This window comes from Micropterus salmoides, unplaced genomic scaffold (assembly GCF_014851395.1).
Source record: "Micropterus salmoides isolate LMB-PRFRI ecotype aquatic unplaced genomic scaffold, ASM1485139v1 Ms_hic_scaffold_20, whole genome shotgun sequence".
In the NCBI taxonomy this organism is placed as follows: Eukaryota; Metazoa; Chordata; class Actinopteri; order Centrarchiformes; family Centrarchidae; genus Micropterus; species Micropterus salmoides.
The window spans coordinates 7,907,602-7,932,476 of record NW_024041151.1 but is presented as its reverse complement, the minus strand read 5'-3'; the positions used below and the strand labels follow the sequence as shown (position 1 = coordinate 7,932,476).

The following is a 24,875-nucleotide window of genomic DNA, read 5'->3' as shown; positions in this document are numbered from 1 at the left end:
GAGCTGCAGCAATGTGCAGTATGATAAAAAAAACATGTAGTTTTTTGAAAATGAAACCATGTAAACTTGTTCTGGTACAACCCGTAAATAAATTATGAACCTGAAAATGACCATAATATGACCACTTTAAATAATTATGTTAAATACCACAACAACAAATACTCAGTGGGTTGGGACCAAATTTTCTACAGAAATTTATCAGGACCAGACAAAATATCTTAATGAGTTTGGTGAGCCTACGATGTTTCCTCTAACACTACCTACAGCTCCAAAATTTTTTGGGCTTATGACTATGAATTATGCGTATGAATACTTGTAAAATGAATGACATTCCCATCATCCTTACCTGTTTTTTATTTCTAATCAGCAAATGCTTGCATGCTAGCCTGATAAATTATGATTATGAACTTAATAAACATGTTAACATGCTGTTGTTAGCATTTAGCTCAAACCCCAGCTGTGCACAGCGTCACAGAATTCCTTGATAAATGATAATTATTTGATTATGAAAATTGTTGACAAGTCATTGTCAGTAGATTACTTGTTTCAGCACTAGTATTGTTACTGTAGTGCTTGTTACAGTCACTATGTACAATAGGGAAATGGAGACTTTCTGTATTAATTAAGTCAAATGACCCCTCCCCTGTGTTCCTGTAGCTTCTCATCTTCATTGTTAGTCCAATATGGAATTTTCTTAATTGTTCCTTTAAGCAGCTACATACTGAGCAGTGACTCAAGAGTAGTCAATTGAACATAACCGGATTCTTTAATTCCCTCAGGTAATCTGGAGGGCATTGTTCAAGCTGAAAAAGTTGTCTACTGTAATCCTCGTCCTCTGAGGTTTAAGGGGTTTATTCAAAAACAGCCTGATTACCCAAGCGCAGACCTGGGCTTTCTCCTCTCGAATTTCTTATCAGCTCAGCAGCACAAATGACTGCCGCTTCAGCCACTCCATATAACACTCCATCAGCTTTCTCTTGTACAGGTTTCAAAATGGGAAAAGTTGATGTAGTGGTCACCTGTCACCTGACAATCCCGTGCACCTCCTCCACCGGCCGTCGTAGTGGTTAGCTGTCATTCCAGGCCATACTCTCTAAGAGAAATCATTTGAGCTTGGATGGAGATGAGGAGAATGGAAGGGGCCCACTTAATATTCACAGAGCAGAACCACAGTGAATGGAAATGAGTAAGAGAGGGTGAAAAAAGAGAAAGGGGATGGGGGCAAAAAAAAAACACGACTGAAACAGAATGCAAAATTGCAGGATAGAATTGGCAGCATGGCATTGGAAACAACTTATTTTCCAAATGCTAATAATTCAGGAGGGTGTGGGGACATTGAGTTAGTGAGTGTGAAGATCTGTGGTCGCTTGCCGACTGCCTCAAAACTCATCTCCGTGTGAAGCGTGTGTAAGAGACAGAAGCAGTGCGTAAAATTGTTGGAAATTGACACAGGATAGGCAGTTGTATACATAACAGGTTGTGCAGGCAAGCGCAGTTGATTTCAGCATGATAATGATTCAGAGGAGAGTTGCTTGCAATGAAGGACGCATTTCCTATCTACATATTGGCCCACAGCAGTTCGTGTGACATTTTCATAGCACGTTGGAAAGGTCTTGGGCAGCAACGTTTTTTTACATAAACTGCCAGCCTGGCTATTACTTTCTTCATTTTCCATATAACACACACTTGCTACATTTAACGATAGCTGTAGTAGTCTCAGCCGTCATGTTTCCTTCACTGGTCTAACCTTCAGGTGTGTGTTTTGTAGTCATGTGTCTCACTGACTACAATTATTCCAGGGAGGTCAGTTAGCCTGCCCGCTGCAGACAGGATGTCAGATTCATTGTAAAGGTTGGAGCAAAACAATGCTGGGAAGGATATCCTCTCATTTTCATGGTCACCTAGGGTGCCCAAAAAGCGTGGCTGCTCGGAGAAATGAGTCTTGGGGCTCTCACTTGTCCCCGGTACCCCCCACTACCTCACCCACTCACCCCCACCCGTTGCTACGCTAAATTAGAACTGCCGATCTTCTCCCTTCTCCTCGACCCCCCTTCTCTTCCTCCCTCTCTCTCTCTCTCCTCTCTCGCTCCATCTCTGTCCTTCACTCCTGAAGTTACAGAGGAGTGGAACAAGAGGAGGTATCAGCTGACTGCCCCCCTCCAATCAGATAAGTTCTGATGGAAGTGTTTAGCAGCTGCTAAGATCAGATTTAGCCTGAGGGAGGGAGAGCGCAGGAGGCTGGAGCTAGGCAGTGCAGCGTGGCTATGCACCGGTATGGAGGCATGATAAGTCGGGGCTCTGTACCATGGACGAGTCCAGCATTCTGAGGAGACGAGGGCTACAGGTAGGCAGGCAAATGTAGGCGTGTTTGTGTGTGGAGCTGTGTCTGCAGGGCGACTTTGTACTGTTTGTATGAGTGGCTTGTGAGGCTCTTGTATTGCTCTTTTAACAGAACAGTTAGGACTTTGAGACCTTTTTTGTGTTCACACTTGGCAGTACAGAGTGGGCAACATTGGCGCTGCTGTTGAGGTGTGTGTGTGTGTGTGTGTCCTGCAGGAGAGAGAATCTCTTGGCAGACATTTTTTACTAGATGTACTAAAGAGGATAATTAGGACTGAAAACAGGCTGCGAATGTTTTAATCTTCACTACTTTGTTTCTTTGAAAAGATTTGGAAATAATAGTTTGTAGTAAATTCTTGTCCAAACAGTGTTACTTTTTAAACAGCCTCAAATCATTTGTGATATTTCATATGTGTTATCTGCTGGGAGGGACGAGAGATGTGTACTCATGGAGCTGGATTGATTATGTTGTTTGAAGGGCTTCTTGTGCTTTATTGACTTTTTATGATAATTGAGTTTACAGTGAGGCGTTTGCCTTTCAGTCAAAAACCCTGATCGTGGTGTAAGCTTCAGGACAACAGTCCTAACAAATGATGCACTTAATCAAATCATTGCTGCCATCACCCTGCCGTAACATTAATGCTGCTGGAAAGGCAGGACAGAGTGTTCTGAAATATGAAATTGCTTGTATTTTACACCTGCAGTAGGTGTTACAGTAAAGCATAAATTGCACTTGGATTTATAATTTAGCTTACCCTAATTTGGGACACTTACAGAGCAACTGATTAACATGTTTAAAAGGAAACCTTTTTAAATTCAGCAAACAACTGTGTGTGTTTTGAATCACAAACTCCCTGTGATCCTGTGCATATCTCATTTATTTTAATTAGGCTGCAATATAGCAGATGAATTAAACTAAAACTGCTTTTATTCTTAATGTTTATTTTCATAATAAACAAAGGTGAGATTTGCTGGTTAAGAACTCTTTCTTGTGTTATGTTTGATTTATTTAGCTGCTGAGAAAATCTTTAGAAAAGCTGGTAACATTTGACTTTCATGTTCACAAATTTAGAGTCAATGTGTTCCTCTGTGATTATGAATCTTTTTAAAAATTAGACAGCTGAAATACTGACATTTCATTCATGCATTTTTTTTTAATGGTCTTAATGGATTTCTCTGGAGAAACCATTAACTTTTTTTGTAATTGCGTTTATCAAAAGCTTTCAAACTGTAATTTTGTGCACAGTTGCCCTAATCTCTCTATTCCTTTGTTGGACACCACCTCCTCTCTTGCCGTCTTTCTTCCACACAAGACTTCTTTATATGCCCTAACACGCATCAGCTAAAGCAAACACAACGGCCACTCCTGTAGTTAGGCTGCTGTTGGCTCTATCTTTAACATTCAAAAGGAAACACGGAAGTTAGTTTGTCAGGCAAATAAAAATAGCTGGTTCAGCTCCACAGTTTCCCATTCATTCTCAGGCCAGGAAGGGATGACATCATTCGAGTCAGACCTTATGTTTATGTTGCATGGATGGTAAGGGCTAGACTATTTACAGTACAGAGGGTGTCAGTGCTTTTGGCCTCAGGAGAAAAATAGTAACCTATTTCAACATTACATTATTAATTAGTACCTTGCTGCTTACCTCTTGTTGTCAAGAAATAAATATAATCTAAATATGTTTGTAAAAGTTTTTTTTAATGTGGCTTAAATTTTATAGGTTAAATTATGGGCAACAGTGTCTTTTTATGACCTTATTGTTTATTTATTAATCTTTTAAAGCAATAGTTTAGATAGTTAGGTGAGAAGAGTCATATCATTGTCAAATTTGTGTATTCAATATGAAGCTACCATCAGCAGCTAGTTGCATTTGCTTAGAATAAAATAACTGGAAGTGGGGGGGAAACAGGTAACAATATCCGTCTGCCAACACCTGTAAACCTCAATTTTCTTCAGTGTTTTTACTTTTCTACATTATTGATTTAGCTTCTATTTTGTGTAGAGATCCAGTCAACCTAAGTAGCACCGTTTACAAAAATATACCAATAGGTAGGAAAAGTAATTAACAACAATGTATTTTGTATGTTGGTACTTGCACATTTTGGTAAGCTTAAGCAAGAAAATGTCAAAACTTTGATTTGATCTCTCGATCATGAAGAACAAGAAGATAAATCTTTAGTTTTCATGTTGATGCCTAATGAATGTGACAGTATACTGAATTTATTTTTAGACTTGCTGAAAACAAACGAAGACTAACCAACAATACGCCGGAGAATTGCTGCTTCCCAGTATCAGAACCATTAATGAGTTCTCTAAATAAATTGCTCAGCTAAAGTGAGCTGTTCAGTATGAATTTCTGTCAGCATTGTGAGTAACTTGTTTGCTTGTCTGGAGACAAGGAAGGAAACGGAATGATTTGAGACTAGAATAAGGTGAAGTTATATGTATATGATGAGCTTGTTGTTAAAAAAATACTGTAGAATATTGATTGCCAGGTACCTTGCGTACATTTCATTTGGCTTACTCTTATTCTGTAGTTATGGTAAATACGAATGAGTAAAGAAATGGCAGAGTGATGTTATGCACTACAGTAATTGCTTTCTCTATGAAAGTAATTAAGATAATGCTTCCATGTTTGCAGTATGTCGATAGACTGGGATGTTAGTTGTTCAGACCATCAATTCCATATTAACAAGTATGCAAGTATGTATATCTGTAGCAGTATAGCAGCAATGACACTGCCATGTACGAATGTATTTGACTTGTGACAAACACCTCTGTTCTGCCTCATATAAGATGATTTCCTTTAGTGTAGCTTTTGTGGTTGTGTCTCTAGTCTCACTAGGTTTGTAGTCTGGTTTTGAGGGTGTATAGCTGCCATGTTAGCTCATTATATAATATTTGTAGGATTTATATTGATTTTAATGATGGCTATAGCAGCTGCGCATGTCCTTCATCTTAATTAGGAGCAGCCTGTCAGGAGCTAGTGCATTGCATTGAGCTTTACTGTACTTCTGATGTCTAACAGTGCCTCATAATAAAAGGTAGCTACCCAAATGAGTGCAGTGACATTGTATTCCTCCAAAGAGCCATTTGTGTGAAGTGGTGTGACGATTGGTTCAGAATGAAAAAGGCTTTCTACTTGCATGTTTTTGAGTTATTTTTTAAGACTGTCCCATAAATTGGGACATATTGACATAATATTTGGATGTATTATAATATTTTTGCTAATTTGACGACAGAAACCACTACTTTACTGAAGCACCAATGAAAAGCCCTGATCTTGGAGGGATGTTTGAATAGGACAGCCTTTCTTTATCTAGAAGAGGGAAGCAGTTTCTCTACTGAAGTGTCCTTGTGCAAGACAGTGGGTTTCTATCCAGTCCAGCGGCACTTCATTGATGCTGTGAAAAGAGTCAGATTAAAAGATAAAGTTCTCCTTGAGGAAGAATAATCACAAAAGAAAACATCCGTCATCACTGGGAAAACAAATTGGATAGAGTACAATGCGCACAGTAAACACATAGATGAGTCACCAATATATATTTCATTTGGGAAATTTGTGGGGTGTTTGAAACACTTGTGACTTGCAGATTCAAAATGAACATTTCAGCATATTTTGCAGTTGATATTGACATTTTTATACAGGAAAAGTGTTTTACACAAAGATGTTGATAATGGTGTGTAGACTTGTGTGCAATAGCAGCCTCTGGTGTAGATCCCAGGAGCTACTGCTGGTTTGCTCTTTTAGCAGAAAGTTGTATTAACATGATTAATTAATCTATATTTGATCTGCCTTACAAACTAGTCAAACTACTTATAGGTAGAACAACAATATCTGTGTGCACATCTGCTCCTCACTTTACCAGTCTGTCTATTTCTCAGTTTTCCAATTTAGGCCATGTTAAATGTTAAACTCTATGGGCCATATTCTCACAATAGCATTTTTCTGTTTTTTTAAAAGTTTTTTTTTATTTTCTTCCTATTACAGACGATTCCCAATCTGATTAGTGAAAGTTCATTTTTCATGGGCACAATTTTAAAATATATTGCTTGTAGCACAAAAATAAGGGGACACCCTACTGAAGGCTTGGTTGTATCAGGATCTGTTAGTATCAGATAACCTTGTTATGAACTGTTAATTGTTTTAATAACATTCATAACATAATCTTATTTGTTTGGTCTTATATAACCTGAAGCATCAGTTGCTAGTGACTACACAGTTTTACTTTTCACTGCAGATTGCATCTTTCTGATGTTCTTACAGTACTCTCTGTTCAAACAGCACAGATGTCTTTAGTAGTTTTCAGTCCTCTTGTCATCTCCAGCTGTTCATCCCTTCTGTCATCTGAGTTTGTATATCACTTCTGTCATTTGCATTTGCTCATGTCAGACATCAACAGACACCAGTCCACATTAAACACTGAGTTTACATATAGTCTATGGTGAAGACGTCAGTTGAATGCAAATGCCAGTTACTAATATGCTACAACATCAACAGTATACATTTAGCATTTTGACAAACTGAAACTCATTAACAACAAGTGGCAATTATCAACCAAGTTAATGTACAGCAACAATACAATGTGTAAACAAAGATAAACAGTATGAAACGACACATTTAGGGAAAAACAGAACCTCATATGATAAGGCATGTCATTGTCAACTTTTAATCAGCACCGTTGGCGATGAAAGCTTTGAAATTGTCAACCAACTAACTATTTGTGCTTGTGGTATGTTTAATATTTAGAACTAAAATATAAATAACTATATTTAATTGAGATCTGCCTACATTAAAACACTATACTCATTAGTGGCAGCCTAATTAGTGTTCACAACCTGTAGCTCCACCCTGAAAATCAGTTGAGCAGCTGACTAGATAAAATATGCGTCATTACTTTTTACATAACAGGAGTAACTATGTCACTTCTACAAAATATCAAAACGATATGCATAAAGGTTTAGCTGGGTGATTCTATTGAAATTGATGCGACACCATCATCTACATCTTTAACAGTGGCCACTCTGTTGGTCGTGTTGACCTTCAAAAACACAGTTCACTTGCGGTGCTATAATCAAGTACAGCTGATATTATCTACTGCTGGAAGTCAGTCAATAATTTTGCAAAATTGCGTTGTGCTGCACTGATAAATTAGTACGATGTGATCGATCAGTTGGAGATTCCTGATGCATTACGTCTCGTGAACAAATATTTTACTACATGCTGTGTGAATTAACATCTCTAATCTTAAAGCTGATATATCTCATAAATGTAAAAAAAATTCTTACTGGCGTTATTCTGACGTTGGTGGAGGCACATTCATATAAAATAAAGGTAAAATCTTACACATTATGGGAAAATATAGCAGAAAAGGTTGTCAGGTCTTATTAAGCTTTCTGGGTTATACAAGAAAAATATGCTTCACATTGCTGATCTTTAAGTCCTCAGGGACAGCCACAAATAACAATTAATTGTTACACATACATTTTGAAATGGTTAAAAATCCACCCGAGAGTCAATATGCTGTTAGGTGATGCCTGTGAGTTGTGAATATCTTTATTCATTTAGTTTAGCTTTAACGTTCTTTTATGACAGGAGGTCCTGATTATAAAAGAGAGATCATAAAATTAGAAGAACATTATGCTCAGTGCCAGTTATGAAATTAATTGTTTCCCTTTTACAACACTGGATGAGGCATTGGATTAAGCATTTATGACACCTAACATCCTTCTACAAGGAGAAATGTGAGGATGCCAGCAGATTTAATCAGCCAAGCTTTCCACAGTGAATGTGTGCTTTGCTGTTGAATCTCCCCCTGCTGGCGCAGAAATCAATTCAAGTCTTTCGGATTGAATTGGGGATAATGATGGAAAGTATTACTTAAGACAGTAGGTTTGGGTTTACTGATGTAGTTGTCATGCTTAATAAAAGTCAGCAACTTAGGTATAGTTTCTAAATTATCAAAATTCAGGTAATTCAATGAACTGTAAATGTCCAGACAAATTCAGTGTATGCGTTTTAAGACTATCTTCAGTCAGTTTTATCATGTATAGTCTGTCTCCTTGTTTGGGAGCAGATAACCAGCTTTATTGATCTATTTGACCTCTCCTAATCTCTAGATACACATGTGGTCTTTGACTTTGAAGCAGCATTTAGGTTAGATGAAGGCTAAGATTTAATGTTGACTAAAGTCTTCAATTAGGACTCTTTTGTTATTCCCATGGTCATTCTAAAGGCCAGTAGACTTATTTATTCATCTAAAGCATAAAACCATTCTCTTCTAATAAATGTACAAAAGTTGTACAGTATATGTTATAAATGATTCGACCTAGCAGGGGCGGCTCCTGTACGTTTCTTAAATATGCACATCATCTGTTGTGGATGTCATCCTTTAATCATTTCTGTGTTAGACCTAAACATGTGTCAAACAACATACACACTGTAAATAAAAAGAAAAGAGAAGATATGTAAACTGAAAACAGAACGTCTGGAAAGTGGCATCTCGTCATTTTAGAGAGCATCAGTGGTCATGATCAAAGTGTAGACTTAAAAATGAACAGTATTTATGAAAAGCAAATGTTGGTATGCTAAACTAAAATGACAACTCAGTTGAGAACTTGGCAAACATTACGCCTAACATCAGCATGGTAGCAAGGTTATTGCCACACATGTTAGCATGCTGACGTTAGCTCTTACTAAGAAGACTCTTGGTTTTTTTTGTCCTTAAGAATGAAGAAAGTACATCCCACCACTGTCCCCTGATAATTAAGCTCCAGACTGCTCATTGAAATTGACAGCGTACCTTTGTTGGTCCATGAGCAGCTGTTACTGTTTTCCTAATAGCAGTGTTGTAGAGACAAACATTAGTTTTTAGATTTTTTTCCATCTACATGTGTCAACTTATTGTCTGTTTCACTATCAAAATGACATGTAGCCCAAGGCAGCAGTTTGTAGATAAGGGTTGCCAATACTGAATTAGTTTAACCCCTGATTACAAGGTAGATTTGGTCAGCGATCCTAAGTTATTACTTTAGCACGCTTGATGATTACAGACAAAGTGAACGAGCATCGAGATGCAATCGGAAAGATTAGGGGGATTTAACTTCCTTTACTCTGATGTCACTCAAGGTGTTTACATTATGACTTAATATGAGAATAGGGATTTTCCTGCCTGTCAGCAGCAAACCCGAGTACACTTGATCTTGAGATGTAGGAAAATCCAAAATAAATCAAGGGGAATTATTAATGAACCATTACACATAAGCCTTTTTACAAGCGCAATACCTCATCTTTGATGTGGGGTCTTGGAGATGTTGTTGCTAGAAGTTATTAATTGGCATTTACCCTGTGGAACAATAAACTGAGGTTCATCATGTCAAAATCGGTACCTCTTGAGCACTGAGAAGATTACTGGATAAACTTATGATTAAACGTACAAGGTTTACTTTCATCACCGGTTTCTTTTCCTGATGAACAACATTAAAACATGAAAGGTTTTTATTTTTCAGTTTGACAGCTCTTCATCCTCTTATGGATTATAAAATTTTATGAAAATATATGTATTTATGTTCAGCGTTATGCTGACTTGGTCGGGGTTTCAAGGACTGTTAAAGTGAAGGGCAGCTGGACTTGGTTGAAGTTACTTGAGATACCTCTCGTCCGAGGGGCTACTTCAGTTCTGACTGACTGTTCGGGAGTCCCTGCCATTTAAGCTCTGTGGGGTCATTATCAACGTGATGGATAGTGCTGCTGGCTGCTGTAACGACCATCGTGGTTATTGGAGTCATGTAAGGCCATGTCTGAATGACTGTTGTTGGCATCTTCAACCAAGTCCAGTTGCCTTTTGTTTTTAACCTTTCTTGGAAAACAGTGAACCTGGATAATGAGAATCTTCAGACACACAACATGGCTATTGCTTCACCTTGAATGTCACAAAAAGTATAAAAATAAAGGCTCTTCAGTCAAGTTTTGTTTGTCATTTGTACGTAGAACTCATGCTTCAAAGCTTGCTGGATATCTTCTGCTTTGGTGCTGTAGATATTGCAGCAGTGTGAGTCAGAAACCCTGTTTGATCATGACACTGGCACACACAGCTCAGGCTCTCTCTGGCTCTGAGCACGTCAAGAGAAATGCCTTGAAAGGATAATGAAGCAAGAGGTGAATACAGCTGAATGACAAAGAAGAAAAATGTTTCTTTGTTGTCTGCTAATGCTACTGAGGTTAACCACTAAAGGAAATATCACAGCTTTCCTTGTTCTTTAAATCATAATCCTTAAGATTTCAAACTTTAGAGAGACCTTTATGGTGTCAGTGTGATTTAATACTGACACCACACAGGTGAATCTGGGGGCAGCAAACACTCCTTGAGTAGCTACATTGTCAGACATGCAACAGAATTGCAACTGGTCTATCTGTTTACAGCCAAGCAAAGTCTATAATAATATAATAAAGAAGTCAGTCAATAATTGGCCTTTGTCCATCATGCCATGAGCAACCATGACCAGATTTCATGCAAGTAGATTTCCAGGACACTACTATTACTTTGCTGAGGAGTTGAAAGTATACAACCTGTCCACTGCAGATGTTCAACTAACAGCTCACTGTAGCTGGCCGTTCTTGTTCCATTACTCCCTTTACTGAAAGCTGATGTTATCAAAAAATGCAGAAAATAATCATGTCTTGTTCTGTAGACCCATTTTTGTCGACTAGGAAATTCTTTAGTCGGGGGCAGCCCTAATTAAAACCGTGTCACACAGTGCCCTTGAATATGCTTGCTCTTTCTCTACGCAAGTGTTTGCTCATTCAGAAAGGTGTCAAAAGTTCAAGCATCAAAAGCAGAATAAGCAAGTCATTACAAGACGTTTATTCCATCTTTATGTAAATATTTTCCTGAGGCATGAATTGATTTCACATAAAAACGTGTTTTTCAATAAATTGGTCTATTATCATACTGTTTTTGCTCTCAAGTTATCTTTGCGTGATTGTAGACTTCACACTGTTATTTGGTGTGCTGTGATTGGTGGATATCCCATCAGTGTAAGTCTTTCCCTGCTGGTAATTAGTGTTGTGTGAGCTGTGGTCATGTCTCCCAAGGAAGCTCTCTGCCCTTGGTCTTTTGTAGGCAGCAGGGGAAGCCAGACATTAAGCCCTAATTGATAGCAAAGGGAGAGTGGGGCTTAGCACTTTTTCTGCTGACTGGAGCAGCCAATACACATCAACTCGGTGTCCTACACTCCATGAAACAAAGGACCTCACCCTTATCAGGTTGTTATAAGACAATGAAATGTGTAATGATCATATCGGTGAGATTTGCAGTCACAAAATAAAATGGATCCAAAGCCTGGTTATTTATCTGTGCTCTGTGCAAGAAGACGGATCCAGTAGGGAGCGATTTGATATCATCTGAGCTGGAGAGCTTTGTATTTGTTTCGCTCTGCTGATTATAAAAGAGCACATGGAAACATTGTGAGGGTGATGAAACGATCTGCTTCGTTACAAGAAAACGCTGTAATTAAAGAAACAGTTGTGGTAACTCTAAGGGGGATATAGTGATGTGTGCACAGTGTGCTCGTCTGTCTCTGTGGCTGATGTTGGACCTTGGCTTGCATGGCTTTCCATGTGGCACTGGCGCAGCATCTGTTGATGAGCCTTCAGAGAAACATGTTCTTTGGAGTGTTTTAATGAAACTTGTCATTTCTGTGAAGCAGCTGAGCAATGTTTGAAGGCGTTCTCCTGAGTCCGTACTACAGCTTCACAAAATGAATTGGGGGGCAAAATAACTAACACTAACTGTACGTTCTCCCTCTAAATGTACGTAGTTACCAAAGTTGGTACAAAATTTGTTTGGCAACACTCCAACCTTCATCTTAGACTGGCACTACTTAGACTTTAAAAACACTGAACAAGCCCATGGCCCACTCGTTACCCATCTTTTTTACATCATATCTCAATGTGTCTACAACACTTCTGAACACAGTATATTGTGTGTCACTAAATAGAAAATCAGTCAAAACTTTTTTGTATAGCACATTTCATTCATAAAATATTCTTATCAAAAGCCAGACTAAAAAAGGTGATATTTTCAATTTATGTTTAAAGATGTCAACTCTAGGAACTTTTCCACCAGCTTTGAGCATAAAAACTAACTACTAATACTAAAACTAAGGACTTGCGCCAGAGGACTTGAGGGACCTTCCACGTTCAAACTTTGCAAGCATTTCAGACAACTAGTCATGAGCATGATGCTTTAAAAGTAAGTAAAAATCATACACTGACAAAGAGTGTGGTTTGGAGTGTTGATCGGTGATCCTACCATCTAGCTGATTGCATTCACCTACATCTCAGGTAGATAATGAAAACCATCAGGGTACTGAGCCAAACTTAGAGCCACTGCATTTATTTATTTATTTCAGGTTTATTTAACAGGAAAAATGCACACTAATAATACATAAATAAATGTATAATGTGCCAGAATTAGCGAAAAGGCTGCTGTCCCTGCACAGATCGTAATATGTCACGCCTAAAAAGATAAAAGGATTAAAACAGTACATACAAGTTAAGCCCAATACAAGTAAAAATTTACTGTAAATGTATAAAAAAAAATTTACTTGACCAACATAAAAACAAGAACAGTTGGTCAATATCAACACCAGCACACACGTACACACACAAGCCAGACTGTCAGTCCATATAACAAACATTGTATATTAGCAAAGGCATACATTTTTGGACATGCACAAAAAAACTATATAACTGGGACACCAACAGAGGTTTAACCTTGTGTTTAATCTAAACACATATGAGCCAGACAACCTCGTAGGCATAGCACAAGAAGCACAAAAAGGCAGGACAGAAAAGACGAGATAGAAGCAAGATTTAGTGTCTAAATGTAATATTGACAGTCCTGACTACCCGTTAGCCACTTCTTTAAGTTAAATTTAAAGCGTAAGTTTTAAAATGTAATGTGCGTTTATTTAATGCACATTACATTAGAAGCTCCTCTGCACACTGTGCTGTGAGTCATAAGTCTTAAGGACTGAAGACTGGTGTACTTTTAACAAATATCCACCACATACAGAATGGGATTAAAGACTGTATACATTGTGTTAATTCAGTCAAAGTTGTTTAATGACTGCAAAGACTTTGAAATGTTGCATGTGTTTGCCAGCAGTATTATCCTTTAAGTAACAAGCCTGTGAGAATGCATAATCCCCTGAAGAAATCAATGAGGGCATTGTTGGTGCTTTGTCTGGGCTATTAAACCCTGACCTCTGTATGTCTCTGCCTTGTACAGTTGGCTTCAGCAACATACAGTAATCTCTTTTTATTTTATTTTATTTTTTAAAGAAACCGGTCTGGTTTCATTCTCTCGCAACATGAGAAGAACAGTTTGTGAAATGGATTCATATTTGTGTATTTACTTAAGTATCATATGAAGTTAGTTTACACCTGATTTGGAAGGTGTAAAATGAACCTTTTTCAGGTCCATTCTTTATTACTGATATGTGAAAACCAATAACTTCCAAATGTATTTTACTTTTGTTAAGTCTTTCTGGGAATTTTATGTCTTTAACTATTGTCAGTAGTAAAGAGATTACAGGAAATGGGTTTGGGAGAGCAATGTCCTTCCATGATTTTCATCTTGGTTCAGCTGGTATGTGATTAGATTTATTAAAATCCAGATGCTTTCTTTAAACTTCTTGCCAAGTTCTCTGGTTAGTATGTACCAGTTTCACACCTGCCAAAGCCGCTGCAGCAGAATAGTGGGCTGTATGTTTTGTTTCTGTTCCTTAATTTTCACTTTCAGAATTTTGGTCTGCAAAGTTTTTTTAATGTTTAGTGTTGTTTACAAGTATACTACTATAATAATACTACAATTTTCTAGAATCCAGTGAACAGGCTTGCTGCTTGACATTTATTTAAAAACAGTCATCAGAACCGGTTACAACAACAGCTCTCATGAATCTGACAAATTTTCCAGCTTACATAAATAAGCAAGTAAACTTGTCAGTGTTATGGCTTATGTAGAGTGACTTTCTTTTGTTATTGTTAGTGGGATGCACACTTCAACTGATGCAATATTTAAAGCTTATATTAAAGTGTTACATTTTTGTACTTTTTTCTTTTCATTTGCAGAAAGAGCTGAGTCTTCCCAGAAGAGGCAGTTTGTAAGTACCCAGCTACATGTTAACAGGGTGGTTAACAGAAATACCATGTGATAAACCTTAACTTCCAGTTGTCACGCTACTTATTACATTTTTGGTACAGATTCTCAAATGAGCTAAAATGATATTTGTATGAATGTTTGTTTGAGTAAAGTTAACATTTCTACTCCAATTAGCTGCGAAGATTGTCTGACAACGTATGAATTGTTAGTTATATTTAGCCTACTTAGTCTAACCTGCATTATAAACACATTTAACAGTGCTTCTGTAAAATAGTCACATAACTAACATGGATGGCAATTACGTGACCTGTAAAGGTAGTTGTTCTTCTTTAGAGTCAGCAAACAAGCTGTAAACTGATAGAAATTAGCTTCAATAAGCAAAATATAATTTAGTTCGAGTTCCTATGCAATTCTCTAATGGCAGTTGCATACTATATTTTATGTTTCAGTTTAAAAATGGATGTAATATTTATTTATTTGTCCAGGAAAGTGATTATAATGGAAAATAGCACAACAAAGAATAAATACAGTGAGCAAGAACAAGCACACAAATGATTAATCACAACCTCTTCACTGGCCAGCAAACAGTCCTCTCAGGTAAAAACTTCTTCTGTTGCCTTTAACCAAATTGAACATCCCTCTGTCAATTGTGTATTCTGTAATCTCAACATGGGAGTTACTTTTTCCTTTAATTGTTGATCACCAGCTGTCATGTGTTGGAATTCCTTTTCGAGCTAGTTCGTTCGTTATGGCTTTTTTGGGAGCTGCCAGCAGTACATGCAATAAATATGTCTTTATAATTAAAGCCTCACACCGTCAAACAATCAAACACTTATAATACTTGCGGGGTTCGGTGGATTTCTTAAGGAAAGCCAGTGAGCTTGTGTGCTTGCATTGCTTTTTTGGCTTTCTCCATCTTATCTAGACCACGGCACGCACGTTGCATAAAACAGCCAAAGATGTAATGTATGCAGCTAGCTATCATGCTGGTAACTGGCAAGCTATTACCAATTATTTCATGTGTATATACAACAGGAATAATTGATATAACGCTTTGCCCTATATGGTCTGGTGATATATAAAGTATACCTTTCACAACGACTACATGTAATTTCTGTATTTAATGTCCATAGCATACCGTTATCTAAAGTACTTTCTCTATGCGTTACTTTGACAATGAAATACAGTGAGGAAAATAAGTATTTGAACACCCTGCTATTTTGCAAGTTCTCCCACTTAGAAATCATGGAGGGGTCTGAAATTGTCATCGTAGGTGCATGTCCACTGTGAGAGACATAATCTAAAAAAAAAAATCCAGAAATCACTATGTATGATTTTTTTTAACTATTTATTTGTATGATACAGCTGCAAATAAGTATTTGAACACCTGAGAAAATCAATGTTAATATTTGGTACAGTAGCCTTTGTTTGCAATTACAGAGGTCAAACGTTTCCTGTAGTTTTTCACCAGGTTTGCACACACTGCAGGAGGGATTTTGGCCCACTCCTCCACACATATCTTCTCTAGATCAGTCAGGTTTCTGGGCTGTCGCTGAGAAACACGGAGTTTGAGCTCCCTCCAAAGATTCTCTATTGGGTTTAGGTCTGGAGACTGGCTAGGCCACGCCAGAACCTTGATATGCTTCTTACAGAGCCACTCCTTGGTTATCCTGGCTGTGTGCGTCGGGTCATTGTCATGTTGGAAGACCCAGCCTTGACCCATCTTCAATGCTCTAACTGAGGGAAGGAGGTTGTTCCCCAAAATCTCGCAATACATGGCCCCGGTCATCCTCTCCTTAATACAGTGCAGTCACCCTGTCCCATGTGCAGAAAAACACCCCCAAAGCATGACGCTACCACCCCCATGCTTCACAGTAGGGATGGTGTTCTTGGGATGGTACTCATCATTCTTCTTCCTCCAAACACGGTTAGTGGAATTATGACCAAAAAGTTCTATTTTGGTCTCATCTGACCACATGACTTTCTCCCATGACTCCTCTGGATCATCCAAATGGTCATTGATGGTCAATGGTCCCAGCTCTTTTCAGGTCATTGTCCAGCTCCTCCCGTGTAGTTCTGGGCTGATTTCTCACCTTTCTTAGGATCATTGAGACCCCACGAGGTGAGATCTTGCGTGGAGCCCCAGTCCGAGGGAGCTTGACAGTCATGTTTAGCTTCTTCCATTTTCTAATGATTGCTCCAAAAGTGGACCTTTTTTCACCAAGCTGCTTGGCAATTTCCCCGTAGCCCTTTCCAGCCTTGTGGAGTTGTACAATTTTGTCTCTAGTGTCTTTGGACAGCTCTTTGGTCTTGGCCATGTTAGTAGTTGGATTCTTACTGAATGTATTGGGTGGACAGGTGTCTTTATGCAGCTAACGACCTCAAACAGGTGCATCTAATTTAGGATAATAACTGGAGTGGAGGTGGACATTTTGAAGGCAGACTAACAGGTCTTTGAGAGTCAGAATTCTAGCTGATAGACAGGTGTTCAAATACTTATTTGCAGCTGTATCATACAAATAAGTAGTTAAAAAATCATACATTGTGATTTCTGGATTTCTTTTTTTAGATTATGTCTCTCACAGTGGACATGCACCTACGATGACAATTTCAGACCCCTCCATGATTTCTAAGTGGGAGAACTTGCAAAATAGCAGGGTGTTCAAATACTTATTTTCCTCACTGTATGTTTAACCTTCTTCTATAGCTACTCACCATCACTTTCCCAGATACTGTTTTTGATTCAGTTGCCTTTGTAATCTTTATTTTGTTGGTCAATTGGGCACTGTGCAATGAGACCAAACGGATAAATTGATCCAAAAAAACCCTGCAGGGTGCAAAACGAATAGAGGTAGATTGGCTTGAGTTTTTAAATTAGTGTGCAATTTACTATTACTTGATAAATATGATCTACTTTTTCTACACTTGGATTTGATTGTTTCTGTCAAACTGGATGAAGTATTACTTTTATTGCAGCATCAGTTTTAAAGCAGTCATTAAAAAAAGTAAAAACCTACAATGAATTAAACTTTCCTTGGGCGGGTTGGTCAGATTTCTGTTCAGGTCTGTTCAAGTTATTAAAAAGGTTTCTTGGCCAGTGATGTGCCAGATGAAATGCAGCTTTTAAGCCAGGCATTGATTTTGGTTTAGTTTGATATATTTTATGGTGGAAGAGAAAGATTTACCCATGACCTCTTGTGCTCTCGCTGATACCTCACCAGAGGGGGCACCTACTGTAATAGAGGTGGGCCATTACTAAAAGGCTGCAGTGAGATCACCAACCACACGGGTTTATATTTAGAGTGCTGGAGCCACTAGGGACCTTGGTAACCATAGTAATGGTGTTTGGATATGACAAAGTTAATAAAACTGCTTCCCAGTCATCAAAACTGCAGTTTATTTAAAAAAGATGTTTATACTAATTTGTCACCTTTTTAAATGAGAAAATTCAGGATCAAGTAAGACATTAGTCCCATATTCTGTAAGATAGATATGTTTACTCTCTTGAATGGTATTACAGCTGTAATCTCTGACTGCTGTGTCTCTCATGTGCTTAATTTCAAAGTGTTAGACAGGATGACGGGGTAAAATGTTAATGTGATAGAAGCAGGAGCTGAGTTGGAATAATCTGAACTTGTAGGAGGACGATGATAAAGATGCTGGACACTAGAGAAAAGTGCATGGAGAAGGAACTGTAGCGCTTTATCCACAGGTTTTTCTGTGACAGAGAGCCATCTACTGAACATTTGATGTCATTAACATGCTGGTGTCATGCCAACATGCCAGTTAATTACCAAGGTTAACATTTTCCACAACGTCATTACATATTGTGGGAGCGTTTTATTATTGTAATTCCTTTTCCACAACCACAAGAGTGATGGATTGTACCTTTTTAGTCTGTGTCATGTGTGGAGTTGTTTACAGTCATTCTAGGTGAACGATTACTGAACCTATTTATAGTCTGACCTTAATAACTGGAAGTCTTTTGCTGGGTCCAATTCCATAACTTAAAATCAATCATTTGTATGTGTTGGCGCCTCAAGGCACACTCATTGGATTTTTTAGACCATTATGTTAGATCATTTTCCCATTTCTCACCATCAGCACAAAAACACAACGTGTTGCAGGTTCTGAAGGATCAAAGCTGCCCAACTACATCACCTGCTTTGCAATGCAACACGATACCAAAGAAGAATTGTTTACTGTAGATTTTGTTACAGAGGACCAACTCACCCAACATGCTCTCTCTCTTCTTGTCTCTCTAATAAGAAAAGAAAATAATTTTCCATGTTATACTTTGCCCTTGCAATCGCCTCCTTAATCTATTGTGGCTTGAATTGTACCTAATTTGTACATAGTTTTGAACAAAAGCATCTGCCGGGCCATTAAAATTTCATCATAATCTTTTTTTTTTTTCTTTTTTTTTAAGTAGCGATGCCAATGTTGAATTCATTAAATAGAACGTCGCTGTGAAACTGATCTTGGCTTACTCAGTAGGCTACCAGCTGGTATTCATGAACAAAAATATAATGGAGAATGATAGAATGGAATGGAGAATAGGGAGAGAGTAAATAAGGGTGGATTAAAAAAAAAAAAAAAGTCCTGTTTGGCCTCGTGACACACAGGTCTCCCTCTATATGTTATTTATTATGGGAGTAAATGTTTCATGAACTTCAGTAAAGATTTTCAGTACTCTACCCTCCGCTGGTGTAGAGGTGAAATTAGCCAGTAAAGAGCCTGAGATTTCCCTCAGGAGTTGGAAGAAACCAAAACAGAACTAAAAGGACTAATATTGAACTTAGATTTGTCAGATAAACGCAAGCATGACTTCAAATGAATGATGATGTTGCTCTGTATCTGCTGGATGGAATAATAGACATCTGTTGGCGAAGTGTTGTGTTGTGTTTACAGATTGTTTGTTTCACTATCCCCAAATGACCAAAAGTCTCTTAATGCAGGTTTAATGAAAGCACTAAGATGTTGTGTTTCAATAATTCTTATTGTTAGCCTAAATTATGACATTTTTGAAGTGGTGGTAGTGTCACTGAGGAGGCAGAATATAACTGATAATGAACAGCAAGTTTAAGTTTTGAAGTCAGTGGAGCATTTGACTTCTTCATAATGGGTGCTTTATTCTAAGATACACCAACAATGTATTTTATTCTGAGTGTTCTGTGACCTTAGTTAAACAACATGGTCACAAGCAAGCAAGAAGCAACCGGTCTGATACGCGAAGCCAATACGGAAGTCCCTTAAACCTGCATTCTATTGAACAGCCAGCAGGGGGCGACTCTTCTGGTTGCAAAAAGAAGTCCAACTCCATTAGAAATAAGGGTAAGATGACCCTACTTCTCACCTGGTTTATTACCTCACTAAACACTTTCCTGATGAGTTTATGGTCTCAATCGCTAGTTTCATGTCTTCTTCAACACAACATGTTGTTCATTTAGTAAATTATGGTCCCATTTAGAGGAAAATAGACCCTAAAGCAGAGTATACTTCAGGGAGGGATTATCTGTGATTGACAAGTTGTTACCATTGCAACCTGTCTATCAGGCTAGAATGACTCGTTCCAACAGCACTGGCGTGGGAAGCGGCGTTGAAAAAGCTTATTAGCATTTGGCTGTCCACTTTCTCTGGTGAGTACATTTTGTTTTAAGCTTGTTTTTTGCTAGACAAAGTTGTCAGACCTGTTAAAATGACAGTTAACGTGAATATCAGATGTACCTAGCTAAGCAAACTAGCTAGCCCCACACCGTCTTGTCTAAATATGGTCATGTGCCGCTGGTTGAAAAAACTCAACATGGCAGCGCCCTAACGGCCAATCTCGAGGCTTCAAAACGGCAGTCCACAAACCGACGGGTGACGTCACGATGACTACGTCCATTTCTTATATACAGTCTATGGTCACAAGATGTAATAAGAAATTGCCACCGTGTAGCAGCTTTGCACAAGAGATACGTAAATGAGGTGTATATAATATTAATTGCAAACCAAGAGACCAGTAAGAGGATAGTGGCGTATAAATGAATAGATTTCTGAACCACTTTCTGTTCAACTAAAAAGCAGTCAGCATGCAGCTGCAGAGACTGATGTGGGTCTACTTCACTTTCATCCAGGTAGAACTGATTTCAAATTAATTCAAGCTGAACAATAGAAGCTCCTCTGCACACTGTGCTGTGAGTCAGAAAGTTTTTCTCACTGCAGGTACAGTAGCAGTCGTACATTATTATGAAAACCTTGGTGAGTCACCTGCCTTCACCAAAAACCACAAATTACTAGCACAAAAAAAGTCACACTTTCGAAAAGGAATTCAGTCCAGTATAGTTTGTTTATTTATTTTTCTGTTTTATAATAGTGTGATGAGAGAGAGAGAGCGAGAGAGAGAGAGAGAGAGAGCGCTCTCTATATCTCACACACTGTTTTTTGTTTTTGTAAGTCTGCCTGGGTCTAATTCATTAACTAATTTTTGTGTAGGAGATGATATAAATATGCATATCTCAAAGTGCGCACACAATACCTGTATGTATCTTGTGTGCTGGTCTTAACTATGATTTATTTAACCTTTGAAGCCATAGCTGGTGATGGTCATGCATTTTAAAATTTTATATTTTTGCTGGACTGCCAAGCAGGCTGGATGAGAACACATGGAATATTCCTCACTGACTGACTCCACATTGGTGTACAAGTGTACAGTGAGTGAGTTTGGACATCATGTCCTGACTATCTGATGTTAAAAAAGAGAGGATTTTTGCACCTTTTCTTCATCTTTTCATCTGAAAAGGAATGACTGGTGAAGTTATATATTTAATTTGTGAAGTTTCAGTTGTTTATGCAATAAGATGGTCACTGAAGTTATTACAGTGTCTCCTGGTTCATCGAAAGGCAGACTGACGGTCTAAAACTGATTGTTTGAATCAGACTTGATTCAGAATTGATTTAACTGAAAATGTTGGAGTTATGTCTCATTGACTTTCAGAAGGGAAAAAAATCGTCTTTATCCCAAAGGGTCCAGCACCATTTACTGACAGGAAGTCATGGGTCAGAGGTTTAAATATCTACCAAACACTTCTTGGATTGTTAGAATTGTCTTTTCCCCTGCATTAAAATATAAAAGTCCATGAATAATGCTCAGCTTTTAGGACCCACACTGCAAGATGTATGATGTGTCAGATAAAAAATAAATAAAAGATCGTCCGAATGCCTGAAAATTATAGGACAGCATTTTGGGCTATAGCTTGTAGCAGACCCTTGACCTGTTGTACTCTAGGTAACACTCCACATCTTCTTATGCTCCAGTTCCTGCCTGTCTCAACTACTAGTTCTGTGGTTAATGCAGTGTTTGGTGTCGTCTGCAGTGGCTCTTTGCTCCTCAAGCATGCTCATAGTAATAAAGAATTCATTGGTCTACTGGATGAGTGTGTGAGTTAGCAGCGGATTATGCTTTCTATACTTCTCATCATTCCAGGTTTAACGAAAGTATCATCATACAGCAGTTAGCTGTAGCAGACTTATAGCTGACTCATTGCAAACACTACTTGTTTTTAGTGGTGTAATTTTTCAAATTGTCAAATTATCTGAATAAGCCACCCATTTGTCCTGCAGTAGTTCATCCTTGGACAATTTCCTGCAAGTGAGTCACTCATTCATATTGAGTTATTGGGATAATGATGGTTTGGCAATTGAGCATCTGCATTAATAAGTATGGACAAAATGAATCATTGGTGGTTTTACAAATAATAGGCAGTAGCCTCTGGGGTCTTTTAAATCCCTGCAAGGGCAGGGACACTCTGGTGCATCATCATGCTTTATTACTTTGGGACGCTATTTTACTTTATCCTGTTGACACTCATATGCCTCTCTAATCTGAGCAGAAACACTCACCCTTGTATTTGCCTGCAGTGTTAGATGTTATGCACTAATTCTACTGCAAGATGAATTTATATTTTTTCATCTTTATTTATTTGTACGATAAAAAGGACTTGAAGCCAGGTGTTAGGACACTGTCCACTGTCTTGCTGTACACTGACTGATCTGCGTTGGCAGGTAGTGGTGCATTATGTTTTTCTTTCGACGATGACATCATCCCTGTGGTTGTGGTGACATTGCATCGTATAGTGCGTGCCTTGTGTTAGCTTCTGTCAAGGTGACTGCATGTAGAGGAGCAGAGAAAATGTAGGTTTAATATTTTGCATTTATTTCTGCTATATAGCAAGTCACCAGCTGGTGGGGGAATTGTGGTGGGGGGACACAAATATGCATGCATTAGTAAAGGAGCAGGGGGCGTGTATTAGGGGAGGGGAGAAGGGGTATTGTCCTGCCTCCATGCCCTCCGCAGGCAACAGAGGATCTCGTTTGACAGCTTCAAGGTGGAACATGGAAAGACCAAAACAAGAACTGTAGCCCCCTTTTTTTTTTTTACCCCCTCCCTTTTTGTTGGGGGAAAGAAATCCAATCCGTCTCATCGCGCTGTGGTGGCTGGGTTTGGCTCTTTGTCAGTGCAGGGGGGCGGGAGCCAGGCAGGCAGTGTGAATGCACATCATGACCACAATAGAGCAAACGAGCACAGTTCAGCCATGAAAGCCCAGCGGGAGAGGCTGAGAATTCCAGGGCTGACGCTAGAGTGAGTATTTTCCTCCGTTATCCTACTGGGGAGGCAGCTCCTCTGCAGTATGTAGCTTCATCTGTCTCTGTGTCATATTTGTTGCTGTCTTGTACTGTTGCTTTCAGCTCTGTGCTGCGTTAGCATTAGCAGCAGGAAGTCTAATGTCAAATCTTTAACAGCTATGCAACTGCAGCTTACTTGTGGTTGTGTGTCTGTGTGCGTGTGTTCACGCATTTATTTATTTTCATGCACGTTTGTGTGATAGATGGACAGAAAATGTGTCACGCAAAGGAGTGCTGCAACTGCACGACATGCTTTATTTACTGGTGTGACACACATACACTCACACAGAGCATACGCAGGAAACGCACACAGACTCATAACACACCTATGATGAGTGTTGTGGCAGTGTTAGATGGTGATCAATAAGGTGAATCACTGAAGGCTGTATGTTTACATGGCAGGTTTCCCATTTTAACAAAGCCACAGTCATTTATTTGACATGTTTCATTTAGGTCAACAAGGTATTTGTTATAGTTCCCTCCATCTGCAATTGAGTTAGCATAATTGGCTGAGTGACTATGTTAAATTAGCTATAAAACCTTTTTCTCTGCAGATTTTAGATATACAGATATGTTCTAGAATTGTCAACATATCCCCTGAAAATATCAAAACCAACATAATGTGTTTCTCCATCAATACTTTCTGATCCCCTTAAGCCAATTGGTTCCTAGTGAAGATGTAAATCTTTAAAATTGGGTCACAAACATAGCGTTTCTTTTCCAAAAAATGCTCAGTAATTTCCTCTAAACAGCTGGACATTGTAGATTTTAGCAAACATTATTCAAACAGGGGGAAATAGTGCTTAGTTATTTGGGGACTATTTTTATCAGTGGATTAATAGACATTTGGTGTGCGAGTGAGGATTTACTGCAGCAGGACGGTGTATGTGGTATTGACTCAAAATAAACCACAGTGCCCGTGTTCATCTTAATAGAGGACATGTCACCCAGTGCAACAGTGTGGCTCATTGATGTGTTATAATAGTTTTGGGACAACACTGGAGCTGTATGGCACAGAGGAATCAGATATGGCAGATATGGCAGGCTTTGGATACACATACAATACTTGTTAGTTGGATCCATTCATTGTCCGTGTTGCTCTTTCCATGGAACTTCTCCAGACTTATCCTTTAAACAGCGTATTTTGGTCCGTCACTGCAGTAAAAGTTTCTCACCTCTATATGACCCAGTGCTCTGCAGTGCCAGTGTTCACTTTAAATAAAGCTCAATCCATGACATCACATAGGTAAAATTAGTCTTTCTGCATGATTTGGATGAACAGGAGAGAAGCTATTTCTAACCTTATCTCAATATTTCAGTAAAGAATATGAAAGTAGGTTCATCTGTAACTCCCCTTTTATAATCTTCAGCTTTTTAGTCTCAATTGAAACTATGTGGTGAGACATCCCCAACGTAGAACTAACACTGCAGTACCAAACAAATGCCTTGGGAACCTGCTCTTTAAACACGATTTTGGTTCATCTGACAGGGATCATTACTCTTCATGATGCTGCTGTCTTTATCTGGGCATGTGTCAGAACTGTGTGTATTGGGAGGGTTTCTTTCCTGTTTGTGAAAAAAAGACAACTATTCACTACACTCCATTTAACTTACAGCCTCACTCCCCGAAGCTTGAGCCCCACTCCCACTAGCCCCTGCAGTCCGTGCAGCCCGCTGCACGCTTTTCATTTTTGGAGGTA

At 38.6% G+C, this 24,875-nt stretch overlaps 1 protein-coding gene across 1 annotated transcript in view; it reads left to right on the top strand.

Moving 5' to 3' along the window:
• The window catches only part of mast4 (microtubule associated serine/threonine kinase family member 4), a 92,814-nt gene that overhangs the window by 30,960 nt on the left and 36,979 nt on the right, over nucleotides 1-24,875 (top strand). The window contains 2 exon segments of the mRNA XM_038734743.1: nucleotides 14,478-14,509; nucleotides 24,792-24,872. Of these exon segments, the coding sequence (XP_038590671.1) occupies nucleotides 14,478-14,509; nucleotides 24,792-24,872 (113 nt within the window).